At 45.0% G+C, this 17,210-nt stretch overlaps 1 protein-coding gene across 1 annotated transcript in view; it reads left to right on the top strand.

Annotated features, from left to right (window-relative positions):
* Positions 1-17,210, top strand: part of OLFML2A (olfactomedin like 2A) — a 367,694-nt gene that overhangs the window by 106,763 nt on the left and 243,721 nt on the right. Inside the window, exon 2 of the mRNA XM_082262942.1 lies at positions 10,934-11,197. Within this exon, the coding sequence (XP_082119068.1) occupies positions 10,934-11,197 (264 nt within the window). The remainder of the gene's footprint in view (positions 1-10,933; positions 11,198-17,210) is intronic.

Genomic DNA, 17,210 nt, shown 5'->3' with positions numbered 1-17,210 from the left:
TGTATGCGGCTTGCAATTACTCCTGAGCAAAGGTTAATTGCGACGTTGAGGTATCTTGCAACAGGGAGAAGCCTGCAGGATCTGAAGTTCACCACAGGCATCTCCCCCCAAGCTCTTGGAGTCATCATCCCTGAGACCTGCTCTGCCATCATCAAGGTCTTGCAGAAGGACTATATCAAGGTATGTTTGATTTTTTACATTACATTACATGTATTAGTCGTTTCACCCGAATTATGATGTTTTTGGATGTACAGCAATTGACACAGGCCATTATTTGTAAACTACCCTCTGTCCGCATGCACATAGTAGTAAAGATGTAGATTATCTTTAACCATTTGTAAAATTACCCACTGACCACCCCACCATTCTCTCCTATGTGTCCCTAAACGCATTGCCTGTTAACAGTATGTCGAATTTATCTAATTTTATTGCTTTCCCTCAAACAATTATTCCTTGGCCAATGTTTTAGTACCTAGTTAATGATTTATCTAAAATACATCAGTCCATCCATTCCCACCTATGATTCTGTATGTTTATGTAATGATGTTAAAACCTTCACTGACCACAAGCCCTTATTGATGTATAAATGCCCAGTTTTACTTACCCATCCCCCACCCACATGCTAAATCTCAAAGTCAGCATATACCAAAGCTCAAGTTCAGAGGTCTTCAAACTATGGCCCACCAGTTGTTCACGAACTTCAATTTCCATCATGCCTAGTCATGTCTGTGAATGTCAGAGAATTACAAGGCCTCATGGGATGTGTAGTTCTGCAACAGCTGGAGGGCCGTAGTTTGTAAATCTCAGCTCTAGCTGGTGAGTATAATGGGCCATACACACTAGAAGATTGTCAGAACAATTTATCCTTCCGATTTACCAAAACCAAATAATATGAGGTCCAACAAACACTTTCAAATCCTATGCAATCTGGTAGGCCCTTGCACTACATAGAAAAGGTAAATCTGCACGAAAAAGTCTTCAGAGAATCTTCTAGTGTGTATGGCCCTTTACAATATAAGAACAATAGGAGGTTGAAAAGAAATGTATGTAGATGTTACATCCCCATATCCAAACCTTTGCCTTCCTGTTGTATATTTTTTTAGCAAGTTGCATAAGCATTTAACAGACAACTGTGTGTGTAATTAATAATGTGATGTGCTCAAGCACTAATTTTATTTTTTTTATTTTTTTTTATTTTTTCCCCACAGTTTCCTTCAAACGCAGAGCAATGGCTGGAGATTTCTGATCAATTTCTGGAGAAGTGGAATTTTCCCAATTGTGGGGGTGCTATTGATGGGAAGCACGTCCGCATTGTCCCCCCTCCGAATTCCGGCACATTTTATTATAATTATAAAGGTTTTTTTAGTATAGTCATGCTAGCCATAGTTAATGCAAACTATGAGTTTATTTTTTTGGATATTGGCAAAAATGGCCGCAATTCGGATGGGGGAGTTATTGATCAGACGGAGTTCGCTCGTCGTCTAAAGAACGGCACTCTGAACCTGCCATCCAGGGAGCAAACTGTTGAGGGTATGAGCTTTGTGTTTATCGCAGATGAGGCTTTTGCGCTTGGGGAGCATCTCATGAAGCCCTACCCTCAGAGGAACCTCACCCCAGACCAAAGGATTTACAACTACCGGTTGTCCAGAGCTCGCAGAGTTGTGGAGAATGCCTTCGGGATAATGGCCAACCGGTTCCGGATATTCCTGACGTCCATAAACCTGGCACTGTACAAAGTGGATAATGTGGTCTTGTGTTGCTGCATTTTGCACAACTTCCTACGCAGGAATGCACAAAATTATGTATTGCAGCAACTGGATACTGACCCTGCTATGCCAGGTACAAGTGGAGAGGCCCAACCTTCTAACCAAGTGGAGTCCATGACGTCAATGGAAGTTGGACGGTCAGCATTGGCATCACACAGGGCCCGTCAGATCCGCCAGGAATATCTGGACTATTTCGTGGGGAGAGGAGCTGTGTCCTGGCAGCAATCACTGTCACACACCCATTAATCTTGTTAAAGATTGGACACACAAGATAAATGTCAGAGATATATTATTTTTCAACACATTAAACAAAAATTGCAATGATTCTGTATTGTGGATTATAATCATTTGGGCACATATGCCAAACACAATTATTTGGGTTAATCATGTGTTATATATGTGTGACTTTGGAAGGGTTAATACATTCATCAGTGTGTTTCTTGACTGTAGTCTCTCACCAGCTGATCCAAAGTGATGATGGCCATGTGTTATTTTTTAGCCAGTGGTGTAAATACAAGGGCCTTCTGCACCCCACAAAATGTACACAAACCCTGTCACATTGAGAACTAGGTCACACCCAAGGTTCATCTAATGTCACCTTACATTGGTGTTCATTGTCCAGAAGTTGCCCATACTATATATTTCATATAATACATTAGGGTATTAACAAAGTACCTACACCTGTTATGTTGTGTTCATTTATGACATCCTTCTCACTGCCCACCAATGTTAGGATATGTCAGTGTTATGTGAAACTTGATCATTGTTCATCTCAAAGTGTTATATATATAGGTAATGGAAAGTGAACTAGACCAAAGAACCAGCAATACACTATAGATTACACTGATCTCCCTACACTGATTGCTACTGGCAATATCAATGCCATATTGAATCCTAGGACTGCTAGTACCTTGAGTGTTGAGTCACACTTATGCGATGCGGGAAGTCTGCGACTTTGCAGCCTTCAAGCATTGCATAAGGGTGACCCGCCACTTACTTTTTGCACAGGATTGTATTCCACAAGTGTTAAGCACTGTGCGATCCAATCCAGATACATCAGAAATAAAGGGTCATGTGCGACTTGTATGCGTGTTCAGTGCGAATGTAGCCATACAAAGTGTATGTCTCAATTCACACTGCACATCTGATGGCATGTAATATCGTAGCGCACTGCTCCTTTATTACATGCGATCAGATGTTCATGCGAAAATCAGCTATACAGTTTGTATGGCTCAATTCGCACTGCACTCGCACAAAAGTCGCACATGATGCATTTATTCAGCTGCATCAGGATAGGATCGCACAATCGTTCAAACTTGTGTGATCCGATCCTGTGTGAAATGTCAGATCGCACTGTGATATGCGTTAAAACTGGGGGTATCTTTAACATTTCATTGACACCTCCAGCAACTCGCATATGGCAGTGTCCAAAATGCTTTCATTAACATGTAAATATGTGAATAGGACAGCCATCATACATTTAGTGCTTCTTTACACAGCTTTAGACCTCGACCCCCCAACGAAAGTCTAATAAAGAATTGAACACACATTGTTGAATGTAAAAACGTTTTAGTATCAAACATTCACAGGGTTAGGGTTAGGGTTAGGGTTAGGGTTAGGGTTAGGGTTAGGGTTAGGGTGTTGTAAAGTGCTTTTCCCAAACTTGGGTACACTCTTTAACATCTGAGTGTAATTAAAATGCCCTAAAACATTATAAAAAATTTGTAACATCAGGAACATCCCAATACAAACATTAAAAACCTAGTAAAATTGTGGCTTAAAATTTGCCAATCATGTCCACAAAATTGCGCATTTTGATTTGTAATGCCGTTGCAGTCTCCTTTATTTGTTCCAGGTCTGCGCAGCATTGGAGAGCCTCACGGGTCAATTTGGCTAATGTGCAACTATGTAAAACATGGTCTGTAAAAATTAAAAAAAAATGAGTCAATGTGAATCACCTACATGAGGTCATAATAATAGAGAAACATTTGGTGTCCAGGTAATCTTAAATTCCTCTCGAGTTAATACCTACCCTGTTCTTATGCTCTTTTGCCCTAGGCTCTTCTTCTTCCTCCTGTCCTCCTCCGATGCTGTTGCTGATGATTCTGCCGGTCTCCTGAGCTTACTATATATTCTTTAGGGGTGTGAACGCATGATGACGTCATTGTGAGGGCATGGTTGTAATGTATATATATTAAGATGCAGAGACCAGAGACGGGCAGAATGCACGGCAACAGCATTGGAGGAGGACAGGAGGAAGAAGAAGAGCCTAGGGCAAAAGAGCAGACAACATAAGAGCAGAAGATTGGACAGCAGAAGACTGGAGAGGAGAAGATCCAAAGAGCAGAGTGGAGAAGACCGGATGAAGATCTTTAAGAACATTTCATAAACGTCTCCTGTCGTTATTCACATACACTTCCATTTATGTGGTTAATGTGTAGGGGTACTATGTACCCCATACCCATTCACATAGTGATTGGGGTCTGGGATCTGGGGGCCACCCTTTGTTAAAGGTTGCTTCCAAAGTCCTAGGAACCCCCTGGCCGCATGACCCCCCAAAACCACCAGACAGGGTTGTGGGGATGAGGCTCTTGTCCTCCTCTACATGGGAGTAAGGTGCTTTTGGGTGTGCGGTGCAGAGGCCCCCTGGCCCAAAGCAACAAAACCCCCCCATGTTGAGGGCATGTGTCCTGCTGTGGTCCAGGGGGTGTTTGGTCCGCTTGCTCGTTCTCTTTCCTGGCCTGACAAGCTGCATGCTTGTATAAGGGTCTGGTAGGGGTTTTGGGGGTAACCCACGCTGTCTTTTTGTTGTGGGCATACCCTCAAACTCAATACCACACACAAAAGGCCTGGTTGTGAACTTGGGGGGACACCCACGGTGGGTTGTTCAATTTTTGGGTGTAGTTCCCCCTCAAAAATCTTCACAACGCAAGTGGCCCCGCAAGTCAGAGCATCCTGATCCGACTTACGGTGCGACTTCCATTCAAATAAAGAGGCTCCCATAGGGAACTAGTGTTGTAAATTGGAGGCTAAAAATAACACTGATAAAAATCATTCTGAAAAAACCTACGTGGGCACACAATTGGCTCTTGGACACTTGGTCCTGGTTCCTCCACAGTTTCGGAACTGGCTTCCATGCTGCTTGGCAAGTTGCCAGGAGATCGGGCTTCTGACCTGGCTGGGGATGCCACATCCTGGCATGATGCAACATCTGCAATGTAAATTTGTAAGGGAATACAAGAATATAAGGTTAAACAATCATTGCAAATACACATATTTCTATGATCCCACTACACAAAAATCTGTGACTACCAACCTTCTTGTTGCTCTGGTGTCTCATCACTTGTTGGCTCCACCAGGATTATTTCCGGAATAAGGTCTTCATCTACATAATACAAAACATTGGCCATATCATAAAAGTCACAAGAGGTACATTTGTTAGGACATGGTGCCCTGCTTGATAGCTCTTTTAGTAACAAATATGAAGACATGTACATGGTTATCTACGAAAAATATGGTACATTAATGTTTGACAGTGCATAGGAACCAATTACCTTTAGTGGAATCTGTGCCACCTTCTGTGCCCATGTCCTTATCTTGTTCGGCAACTGCCGATGGAGCTGCCAGACCTCTCCTCCTCCTTTCCCATAGTTTGGCACGGAGTTTACGTTTTTCTCCTATTTAAAGGTTTGAATAATAATCTGTGATTAATAGGAATGTTTGCTGAGAAGATTCGTGCAGGAAAGAACGTTCGTTGCAACACAATACATATATTTTTAACTATGGCTTCCTGACTTTTAATGTCATATACTAAAACATCAACAATAGATCGATCAAATCACGACATGACAACTAAAATGAGTAATCTAACTTTTTACATAGACATTATAATCTAGACATGTTAATACAACATACACCAAATTATAAAAAACATATTGCATGATTAAAAAAATAAAGAAAAAATAAAACTTACTTTTTTTCAAAATCCGATGGATTTGGGAAAGCTGATCCTGCTCACGGTGTTTGAGGTCAGACCACCGTTTCCGAATCTGATCTTTCGATCGCTCGACACCGAATTTTTTGACCAAACAGGCCACCACCTTGTCCATGATGCCATCTTTCCTGGCATTGGGCCGATCGTAATTTGCCAACTTTCCATCGTAATCCATTTTTTCTAAAATGGAGACCATCTCCACCATTTCTGGCTTTGACATGGGTGTAGCCCTTGATTTTCGGGTGGCCCAATCACTTCGGCCCCCACTAATTGAGCTCCCAGATTGTTGAGACATGGTTCCTAATTAAACAATGATTATTCCACTGCCTCAGGTGTGAGTGTCGCATGTAGGCCTGATCTTCGGCACGTACACACCCCTGCACAAGCCCGCCACTGGAGGAGGAGTTGACGCCTGCGCTGTATTTAAAGGACGCCAGATCGTTCGGCCGACGATTCGCTAGCGGACATATCGAGAGTTGGAGCACGATCGAGCGGCGAATCACGACTTTTCCCCACAAACAAAGGTACGACTCTTTTAATAGAAAGTGTGTGTTTTGGGCCCTATACAGCTTTTATTAGGAATATCTTTATTATGTGCCAAAATACATGCTCTTTTAATATGTTTTGTGTTGTTTTGTGTCTTGCAGGCATATACTGTCCTGCAATATGGTGGACAATTTCACCACCCACAACTTTTTAATAAGTTTTATTGATGAGTTCAGGCAACTGCCCTGTTTGTGGCAAGTCAAGTCCGCAGATTATAAAAATAGAAAACTCAGAAAACAGGCCATGGAACATTTGGTGGCCTTCTACAAGCCCGTCTGTCCTGGGGCAAATTTTGAGTATATCCGCAAAAAAATAAACAGTATTCGCACTGCCTACAGGCGGGAGTTAAAAAAAATAGAAGATTCCACCCAGTCTGGAGCAGGGGCACGGAATGTACATGTACCACGGCTGTGGTACTTTGATAACATGCGGTTCCTGGCAGACACCATGGAATCCAGGCCGTCAATTTCTACACTGCCTTCTACTTCGGCAGAGGGCTCAGTGTCGGTTGATCCAAGCCAGGATGAGGATTTCCTGGAGGAGAGTTTTACTCAGGTATGGCATTTCACAATATATTGTCTGCTAAAATGTAATCATGTAACAAAATTATAAGCTAAACCATAATTGACCCTTTATGTAAACGGGCATAGCAAGGGGTTGGCATGACAGGCAACCGCCAGGGGCGCAGGCCAAGGGGGGTGGGTCACAAAAACATTGGCATTGTTTTAGTGTTTATTTTAACAATCCACTCAGCCTGCACACCCCAGAACCCCCAGTTTGCAGGCGGATTCATGCAGGTGTAAAACATTGAGAGCTGCTTCATGCAGGTGTAAAACATTGAGAGCAGCTGAGCCAAAAGACCAGGAGACTGAGACTGCCTCTCACTGCATCCCCAGCACACCTCTGGTCTTACAAACACTGCTGCATCCCCAGCACACCTCTGGTCCTAACAAACACTGCTGTAGCCTCAGCATTCCTCTGGCTCAACCTTTTTTAATACAAAACTAACAGCTCCTGCAAATGATACATCCATCCTTGCTTCCATGTCTCTGGTCTCTCACTCTGGGTCAGCAAGGCAGGTGGCTTCCTTATTCCTGTTTCCCTGCACTGCTTCACCCTCAATGCCCTACATCAAGTCCTCTGCAAGTTCAGGCCCCTCTCTCTCTGCAACCCCCTCCTCTCTCTCTCACACCCCCTCTTTCTCTCCCTCTCTCTATCTCTCAACCCTCTCTTTCTTTTTCACACCTGAGACAATGATTGCCCACTAGAGAGCTCTACACTGGGCAAACAAGGGGCGAATTAGAAACTTTTAATGCCCTTTAATTTTTTTTTGGGGGGGTGGGTTACAGTTTTACATTGATCTTGGGGGGGGGGGGGGGGGTTGTTGCCAAATACAGCTCCTCAACAAGGGCACTGGAGACCCTAGATATGCCACTGTATGTAAAGTCTGCTATTTGTTCACAATAATATAACAAACATGCATTTTTATATACACTATAACATTCTAATCAATTGTTCATTTCATCAACAGGGAAGTGTCACTGAGGAGGAGCCAGGTTGCAGCCAGGAGCCTGGGGAGCCTGCGGAGCCTGGGGAGCCTGTGGAACTCTTTCCACCACCACCTCCTCCTGCCAAACGGAGGCAAAAGAGGAAGCACGTGGATGACATCACCGACGAGTTTATCCAGGAGGCCACCATAGCCCTACGTCGGAAACCGGAGGCCAATGAGTCCTTCGGCAACATGACGGCAAAAATTTTAGATAAGGTGGACCTCAGGCAGTGTCAGTATGCCAGAAAAATTATTCTGGATGTGCTGCAAAACGCAGAAAACGGCATACTTACTGAGCACAGCCATGCATGCCAGGAGCACCCGTGCCCTCCACCTCCACCTCCACCTCCACCTCCACAACACCCACCACCTCGCCAAATGCCACATGGCCAGTGGCAATATGGCCAGCATGATCCAAACCTGCCCTCATGGCAACCTGATTTCAGTTACCAGCAACTTTAATTTTTGTAACCCCCTATTATTTATTTTACCCCTGTTTGCCAGTTTCTAGTTTAATTTTGTCCAAATGGACCTTTTTTATGTTTAGTTTATTATACGGAAAGTATTAATGTTTGCTTTGTTTTTTTTTTGCTGAGATCCAAAAAATAAAGAAAATTGAAAATAAAAAATGGCCTATCTGAATTTGTTAACATGTTTAATATTGTGCATAACCTGAAAAATATGTTTTAGACATTAATTCATACAAGAATAAAGGGTCATATCAATAGTTAGATCTTTGGTGTGAAAATACAAAAATAATGGTGAAGAGTTCAAATTATTTAATTCTAAAATTTGATAGAACAGATAGAATAGACAAACATTATCTTCATCATAACAGAACACATGCCTTTTTATTAGAAAAGTATGGCATTATGAGCAGCATCTTCCTTCTTCTCACATTTATCAAGATGAGCATGTGCTCCGCATTTCACCTATTTCTTGGACTTCCGCGAGCCGAAAGTTCTTTCTGAATAAAATGTTGAGTTTACTAGAGAAAATTCTTCTGGGAACTCATTTGGTTTGATCATGCGTGTTGGGATTTGTAGCTGTGTGTCGGCAGAATTGTGTACTGACAGGCGAACAATCGTCCGTTCTGGTGTCGGCATACAAATATTTTCATGTTTGCAAGAAAGACTTTTGTCCGCGGATTGTGCGCAGACATCTGTCGGAGGCACCATACTAACACGCGTACAATCGGCAGATCCTTCGTCCACCGACGTTTGTATGCCGACGATCGGTACGTGTGTACGGGCCTTAAGGTTGAACTGGATGGACTAATGTCTTTATTCAACCCTACCAACTATAACATCCATCTATCTAATACACTAACAAAAAACGAAAGCTTGCTGAGAGTTGGAAGGGTTAAACCAGGCTGGTCACTGTTTTTTTTTTTTCTGTGTCTAGATCCTCTTGTAGGCAGCAATGTAACCCAATTTCCTCTAAGTCCTGTGTCCCTCAATGAGAAGAAAGAAATTGTGTATTTTTCACAACTATACTGTATGTAGAACAAGCTGTTCATCCAGCAAAACGACAGTGACAGGGGCTCGGACAAACTACAACATAGTCAGGGGTGCTTGCAACAGTCACATTTTTGTTTTATAGCTTAGTCTGCATGTGAAAGTGGAAATTATATTTTTATAAAAATATAATAAAATATATCATATATAAAAATATAAATATAGGTATGAGGAAAAAAAAAAATCTATATACTGCATGTTAAGTATTAACCTTAAAGAATTATTGATCTTTACATTTTGTGAAAGTGGACTATTAAACGTGTACAATCTGTTTGTGCTTTATTTTTGCAAAGTAGTTTTAATGAAATCACAGTCAGGCAGGGGCGTAACTACAGGTGTTGCAGGGGGTGCAATTGCAACCAAGCCCCATGCTCCAGGAGGCCTGTGCGGCTCCCCTGTACACCTGGATAGGAGGGGTGGCGGGGGCAGCATGTAGAGAAATCACTGTCCTCCTTTTCCCTCCGGTAGCTGCCAGAGGAAAATGAAGGAGATTGGTTCCTCTGTATGCTGCCCCCGCCGCTCCTCCTATCCAGTTCACTTGTGTTCTGCTGTCTCTGGGCCCCTGTGTGCTCCCCTGGTCCCCCCCCCCCTACTGTGTTGCCCCCTTCCCCCCACTCTGCTACCTCCCCTCTCCTGCCGGCTGCTGCAGGGGATGTGTCACAATAGAGAACAAGAAAGGGGTCGGTAAATATGTAATTTACCAGCTCCTTCCTTTTCTGAATGGACAGAGTCATAGTCAGTGACATTGTAAAAAAATAAAACAAAACCATTAAAAATAATACAATTAGACCCCATTCAGACTAATGCGACTTGTCAGCCTGACAAGTCGCGCTCGGTCGCTCGCCATTGATTAGCACAGGAGTCGTTCTAATAGGAGAGACACAAGTCAGAAAAAGGATCCTGTACTACTTTGGGGCGACCTGGGAGCAACTTGCATAGACTTCCATTATGTGAAGTCCCTGCAAGTCGCGCCGAAGTCGCGGTGCACGCTGTGCACCGCGACTTCACAGGTCGCCCCTCGAAGTCGGATCGCGCCAGTCTGAATGGGCTGTTAAAATACCAAAAAAATAAATAAATACTGACACCAGTGGGTGAACTTCCAGGATCGCAAAGGTCACATTTGGAACCGGGCCCCTTGCATTCCACCACCATGGGGAGTCCCCAAGATGGCAGGAAGGGGGCCCACTGCAGAACTTGTGAAAGGGTCCCGCTTCGAGACCGTAATAAAGGGCCCTGCAACGAGAGTAAAGGGCCCCAGGATCAGTGGGAAGAGCCCCAGGCTTGAAGGGAAGGGTCCGGGGGGGCCCTTCATGGTTTCTTGCCCTGGGGCCCTGAAGGTTCTAGTTACGCCTCTGCAGTCAGGATATATATTACTGCAGTTATTGTCATTTCAGGATTTTAGGAACAACAGGCAGGCAGGATGGGGAGCTACTGTATGGCACAGAGTTTTACCATCCCTCGATCTGATGACATCTGTTTGAGTAGTTATGGCTGCAGATTTTTTAATGCTTTCAAATAAATTGTCCATGTTTGCTGATTTATAATTAAATCCATATTTCAGATATTCGGAGATACAGACCATGTGCGGATGATTTCAGAAGGCTCAGACTGTCGCTGCAAATGCATCATGAGACCCTTGAGCAAAGAGGCTTGCGCCCGTATTAAAGATGGAAAAATGCAAGTGGAAGATTATTATACAGTGGAGACAGTGAGTTCAGGATCAGACTGCAAGTGTTCATGTACTGCACCCCCCTCGTCTCTCAACCCTTGTGAAAATGAATGGAAAATGGAGAGAATGAAGAAACAGGCCCCTGAGTTATTCAAGGTATATTATGCCAAAATTTAAGCTTCAGTGTTCTAAAATGAAAAATATCAATACACCTAAAAATGATAATGTAGAGCGAAAAGTTTGTAGACACCTGACCATCACAACTATATGAACTTATTGGACATCTGTTGGGGCTGTTGAGACATTTTAACCAATTCGGGACCGGAAGGATTTGCCCTCTAATGACCAGGCCATTTTTTGCGATTATTTTAACGGAAAATTGCGCGGTCGTGCAACGCTGTGTCTAAATAAAATTGATGTCCTTTTTTCCCCAAAAATAGAGCTTTCTTTTGGTGGTATTTGATCACCTCTGCCATTTTTATTTTTTGAGCTATAAACAAAAATAGAGCGACAATTTTAGACACAATAATTTTAGGCCAATTTGTTGTCTGCTACATATTTTTGGTAAAAAAAAAATTGCAATATGCGTATTTTGATTGGTTTGCGCAAAAGTTATCGCAACTACTAACAACGGGAAAGATTTATGTCATTTTTATTTATTTATTTATTTATTTTTTACTAGTAATGGCGGCGATCTGCGTTTTTTTGCAGGACTGCAGCATTCCGGTGGACAAGATCGGACCCCTAACTGACATTTTTGAAACTTTTGGGGGTACCAGTGACATTAATACAGTAATCAGTGTTAAAAAAATGCACTGTTACTGTAATAATGCCTTGACAGGGAAGGGGTTAACCCAGGGGCGATCAAAGGGTTAAATGTGTACCTAGGGGCGTGTTTCTAACTGTATGGGGGCGTGGCTTGTGAACTGATCACAGAGACCGGTGATCCTATATAGAAGGATCACAGGAGCTCTGTGATCATTCCAGAGAGAGGAACGGTCAGATGTGTTTACAATAGCTGACCGTACTTCTCTCTCAGTGGGGAACGATCATGGGTGTCAGGCGGCAATCGGAGCCGCCTGCCCAGTGCATCGGAGCCGCACTGCCGAGTGCTGGCGGGAGCGCACTGCCGGAGGCGTGCGCTCTCCCCCTAGCTGCAGGCGCGCAATCGACGTATACCTATGGCGGTTTGCGCAGGAGGGCCAGCCTGCCGCAGTTTAACTGCGGCAGGTGGTCCTTAAGTGGTTAAATGTAGAAAATCTGTATGCATGTGAAGATAATGCATATCCATCATTGTATTTATAATGATTACCGAGGTTGTGTAACATTTCTAGTCAAGAAAACCTGACATCAGATGTGGAAGAAGAGACTTCAGAATTGTTGTTGCTAGTCACAGATTCCCATATGCAGACTAGTGATGGGCCAAACACCCCCCTGTTCGGTTCGCACCAGAACATCTTGAACAGGGAAAAAGTTCTAGCGAACATGCGAACTCTATTAAAGTCTATGGGACACGAACATGAAAAATCAAAAGTCCTCATTTTAAAGGCTTATATGCAAGGTACTGCCATAAAAAGTATATGGGGACCTGGGTACTGCCCTGGGGGACATACATCAATGCAAAAATGTTTTTTTTTCTAAAACGATCATTTTTACAGGAGCTGTGATTTTAATAATGCTTAAAGTGAAACAATAAAAATGAAAAATTCCTTTAAATATCGTGCCTGGGGGGTCCCCTTAATGTGCCTGTAAAGTGGCGCATTTGTGCAATGTATGTAGCCTGTTGCAGCAATACTGACATTTCTAAAAAATATGTTATTTAAACTAGCTCGCTGCTGTAATGTATTGTCGGCTCCCGGCAATAAAGATAAAAAAATGAAAAAATGGTGTGGGGTCCCCCCCAGTCCATGCCAAAATTGGCAGGCTGCTTGCTCGAATAAGGGTCTGGTGTGGATTTTGGGGCGGACCCCACACTGTTTTTTTTTTCAATTTTGGCGTGAAGTTAAAATCTGTACCAGACCCAAAATTCTGTCATAGGGTTTCTCTTAACCACTTAAATACAGGACACTTTCACCCCTTCCTGCCTAGACCAATTTTCAGCTTTCAGTCTTTTTTGGCGTCTATGGGAATTCTCAGTCAGCTTGACATGACACTGCTCCCTATCTTTAACATTGGCGTCTATGGGAATTCTCAGTCAGCTTGACATGACACTGCTCCCTATCTTTAACATTGGCGTCTATGGGAAATCTCAATCAGCTTGACAAGGCATTGCTCCCTGTCTTTAACATTGGCGTCTATGGGAAATCTCGGTCAGCTTTACATGGCACTTCTCCCTATCTATACCATTGGCGTCTATGGGAAATCTCGGTCAGCTTGACATGGCACTGCTCACGAACTATAAGTGACAGGGACACAAAACATGGGGAGCACTGAGAGGGGACCCAGGACTACAACATATCTATACATTATAAAAGTGGGGTATGCCTGTTCACTACGCTGACTGCACTAATCTAACTCAACTCACTATCCACTAACTACCTGCTTAACCTCTATTATCATATACTATACACGGCTGCTGTGCCTTATATAGTGTGGGGCAGTGGTGGCCGGTGTGTTGGAGGCGCAGGGGCGCCGCCCCCCTATCCATGCGTCCGGCCCCCTAATCTGCATGCGGGGCGCCGGACAGATGGAGTTCAATGGGATTTTTTTTTAGTCACCTGATTAGAGCCAGAGGCTCTAAAAGGCTTCAGAAGAGGGTGGACCAGGGGCGCAGAGCAGTGCGCCCAGAGCCCACCCATTGTGTGACAATAGCAAATGAAAATTCACTATTGTCACACGGATCCTCCTCCTGGCCAATCAGGAAGTGGGTCCGAGACCCGCTCCTGATTGGCCGAAAGGCGAACGCATGCCATGGCCGAGGAGGAGGCGGGAGGGCTCGAGGAGATGCCGGGGGACTGAGGAGAAGCCGCCGCTGCAGGTAAGTCTCTCTGCATTGATGGGGGCACGGCACGCTGGTCACTGCATTGAAGGGGGCACAGCACGCTGTCACTGCATTAATGGGGGCACGGCACGCTGGCCACTGCATTGATGGGGGCACGGCACGCTGGTCACGGCATTGATGGGGGCACGGCACGCTGGTCACTGCATTGATGGGGGCACAGCACGCTGGTCACTGCATTGATGGGGGCAAGGCACGCTGGTCACTGCATTGAAGGAGGCACGGCACACTGGTCACTGCATTGAAGGGGGGCATGGCACGCTGGTCACTGCACTGAATGGGGTATGGCACGCTGGTCACTGCATTGATGGGGGCACAGCACGCTGGTCACTGCATTGATGGGGGCACGCCAAGCTGATCACTGCATTGGAGGGGGCACGGCATGCTGGCCACTGCATTGAAGGGGGCAAAGCACGCTGGTCACTGCATTGATGGGGGCATGGCACGCTGGGAACTGCATTGATGGGGGCACGGCATGCTGGTCACTGCATTGAAGGGGGCACATCACGCTGGTCACTGCATTGATGGGGGGCATGCTGGTCACTACATTGAATTGCGGCATACTGTGGTAACTCTGCATTGAATGGGGGCATGCTGTGGTAACTCTGCATTGAATGGGGGCACGCTGTAGTAACTCTGCATTGAATGGGTGCATGCTGTAGTAACTCTGCATTGAATGGGGGCATGCTGTAGTAACTCTGCATTGATTGGGGGCTCGCTGTAGTAACTCTGCATTGATGGGGGCACGCTGTAGTAACTCTGCATTGAATGGGGGCATGCTGTAGTAACTCTGCATTGAATGGGGGCACGCTGTAGTAACTCTGCATTGATGGGGGCACACTATACTTTGATTACTGAAGGCCCCTTTCACACTTTTGTGACCTCAAAGTCATGCAATTGTTTGCCGCGTTTTTTGCCGCAAAGCAATGCCTATAAGATTTTCTCTGTTTGCGCCCCCCAAAAATTTTGAGCACCAGCCGCCACTGGTGTGGGGCATGGACTTTGCCCCTGAGCCATGATTGGCTAAAGGCAGCCTGCCTTTGGCCAATCATGGCTCTGACAGGACACTGTGTTGTGATTGGCAAAAGCATACAGGTCATGATGTGCATGCTTTGGCCAATCATCAGTAATGTATTCACTAGTATCACTACACCAGCGCAGTGCATTATGGGGCGCTCATCGGCGGGCGAACTTCCCGCCGAGTGCCCCATTTGTTCGTGTGTTCAGCACACACACAAACAGCTGATGTTCGAGTCGAACTTACGTTTGACTCGAACATCAAGCCCAACCCTAATGCAAACTGTGCAGTAAGGAGAATTTATTTATTAGTTTTAGTAGTGTAGATTCTTTGCCCTCACAGTTTCTGGTCATCCTACCCAGCACTGAATTTAACCCTATAAGTCTAATACAGTCTGTTTGTAGTTCTGCAAACCCCCCCAAATAAAATCAGTTTAACATCTTCAAGTCCAGACCGGTTCACCCCCTTCCAGCTGAGGCCATTTTTTAGCTTTTTTTCAGGGACACTGGTATGGGGGTGATCAGGGACACTGGGACTGTTGTGGAGGTAATCAGGGACACTGTAACTGGTGTAGCGGGGATTAGGGACAATATGACTAATGTGGCAGTGATTAGGGACAATAATCGGGGTGTAGCACTGATCAGGGACACTGTGATGTCTGTGGCAATGATTAGGGACAATGTGAGTGTGTGTGTGTGTGTGTGTGTGTGTGGGGGGGGGGGGGGGGTGTTGGCTAGGGACACAGACTTGTGCAGCGGTGATTAGGGATACAGACCAGTAGCACTGGTCTGTTGACATTGTACTGCTGTGACATCAGAGAAGGCAGCCATTGATCACCACTTTAGCAGTACAATCTCAAAGTTACATAGTTACATAGTTACATAGTTAGTGAGGTTGAAAAAAGACACCAGTCCATCCAGTTCAACGATCGATGAGTGTGTGTGTGTGTGTGTATGTGTTTATGTCAATAGTACATTGTATACCCCTGTATGTTGTGGTCATTAAGGTGCCCCTCTAATACTCCAGATGTGACTGGACCAGTCTTGTAGAGTGGGAGAATTACTGGTTTATCTCTGGAGTGAATGCCAGTATTCTGTTGGTTTTGCTTGCATCTACTAGGACCCCCTTAGGTCCTTTTCCATCTTAGATTTCCCCAGGGGCTCTCCCCCTAGTGAGTAACCTGCGTCGTATTTCTCGCAAATGTGTTACGTTACATTTTTCAACATTAAACCCCAGTTGCCATGTAGATGTCCACCCCATTATTTTGTTCAGGTCACCTTGTAAGATTTCCACATCCTGCGTAGAAGTTATTGCCCTGCTTAATTTAGTATCGTCTGCAAATACGGAGATTGTGCTGTTTATCCCATCCTCTAGGTCCTTTATGAATAAATTAAATAGGATTGGTCCCACATCATTGGGGGACCTCACTTTCCACACCAGACCATTCCCAGTACTAATTTTTCACCACCCTTTGGACTCGCTCCTGCAGCCAGCTTTTGACCAGTTCCCTACCAGCGCATAGTAATATGACAAGGGCAGGAAAACTCCGTCCCTCCATTTGGGCGTCATATGACGTCCGCCTGTTCTTGGCGCTACTGCGCGCCCCCGGGGGAGCGCAGCACGGCGATTGGGGATGAGGCATGTCCCTCGGACACAGCCCATCCCCAATCAGTGTAAAGAGCCAATGAAATTGACTCTTTACCTGGTGACCGGCTGTGTCCAATTACAGCCGGTCACATGAGAGGCTCTAGTACACGCCGCTTGTGCGTGCCCCCGGGGGCACGCAGCATGGGGATCAGGGACGAGGCTTGTCCCTCGGACAAGGTCCATCCCCGATCAAGGTAAAGAGCCAATGAAATTGACACTTTACCACGTGGCCGGCTGTGTCCAATAACAGCAGGTCAACAAAGAGGGGGTAACGGTCTGTTACCAGGTTCTCCTCCTCACACACCGATCTAGTGTGAGGAGGAGGTCTGGAAACAGTGAGTTACCACTTAACTGTGAATTCTACTGTGCCCTGATTGCCCCACCTAATAAAGAGGACCTGTCACCAGCTGATCCTAGTACCTATCTGTGAGCCCATCAAAGTACCTGTCACCTGCTCATCAGAGTACTTGTCACCTGCCCATCAGAGTACCCGTGTACCTGTCACC

This window comes from Pelophylax lessonae (assembly GCF_965119305.1).
Source record: "Pelophylax lessonae genome assembly, chromosome: 7".
NCBI lineage: Eukaryota > Metazoa > Chordata > Amphibia > Anura > Ranidae > Pelophylax > Pelophylax lessonae.
This window is presented reverse-complemented; position numbering and strand designations above follow the sequence as displayed.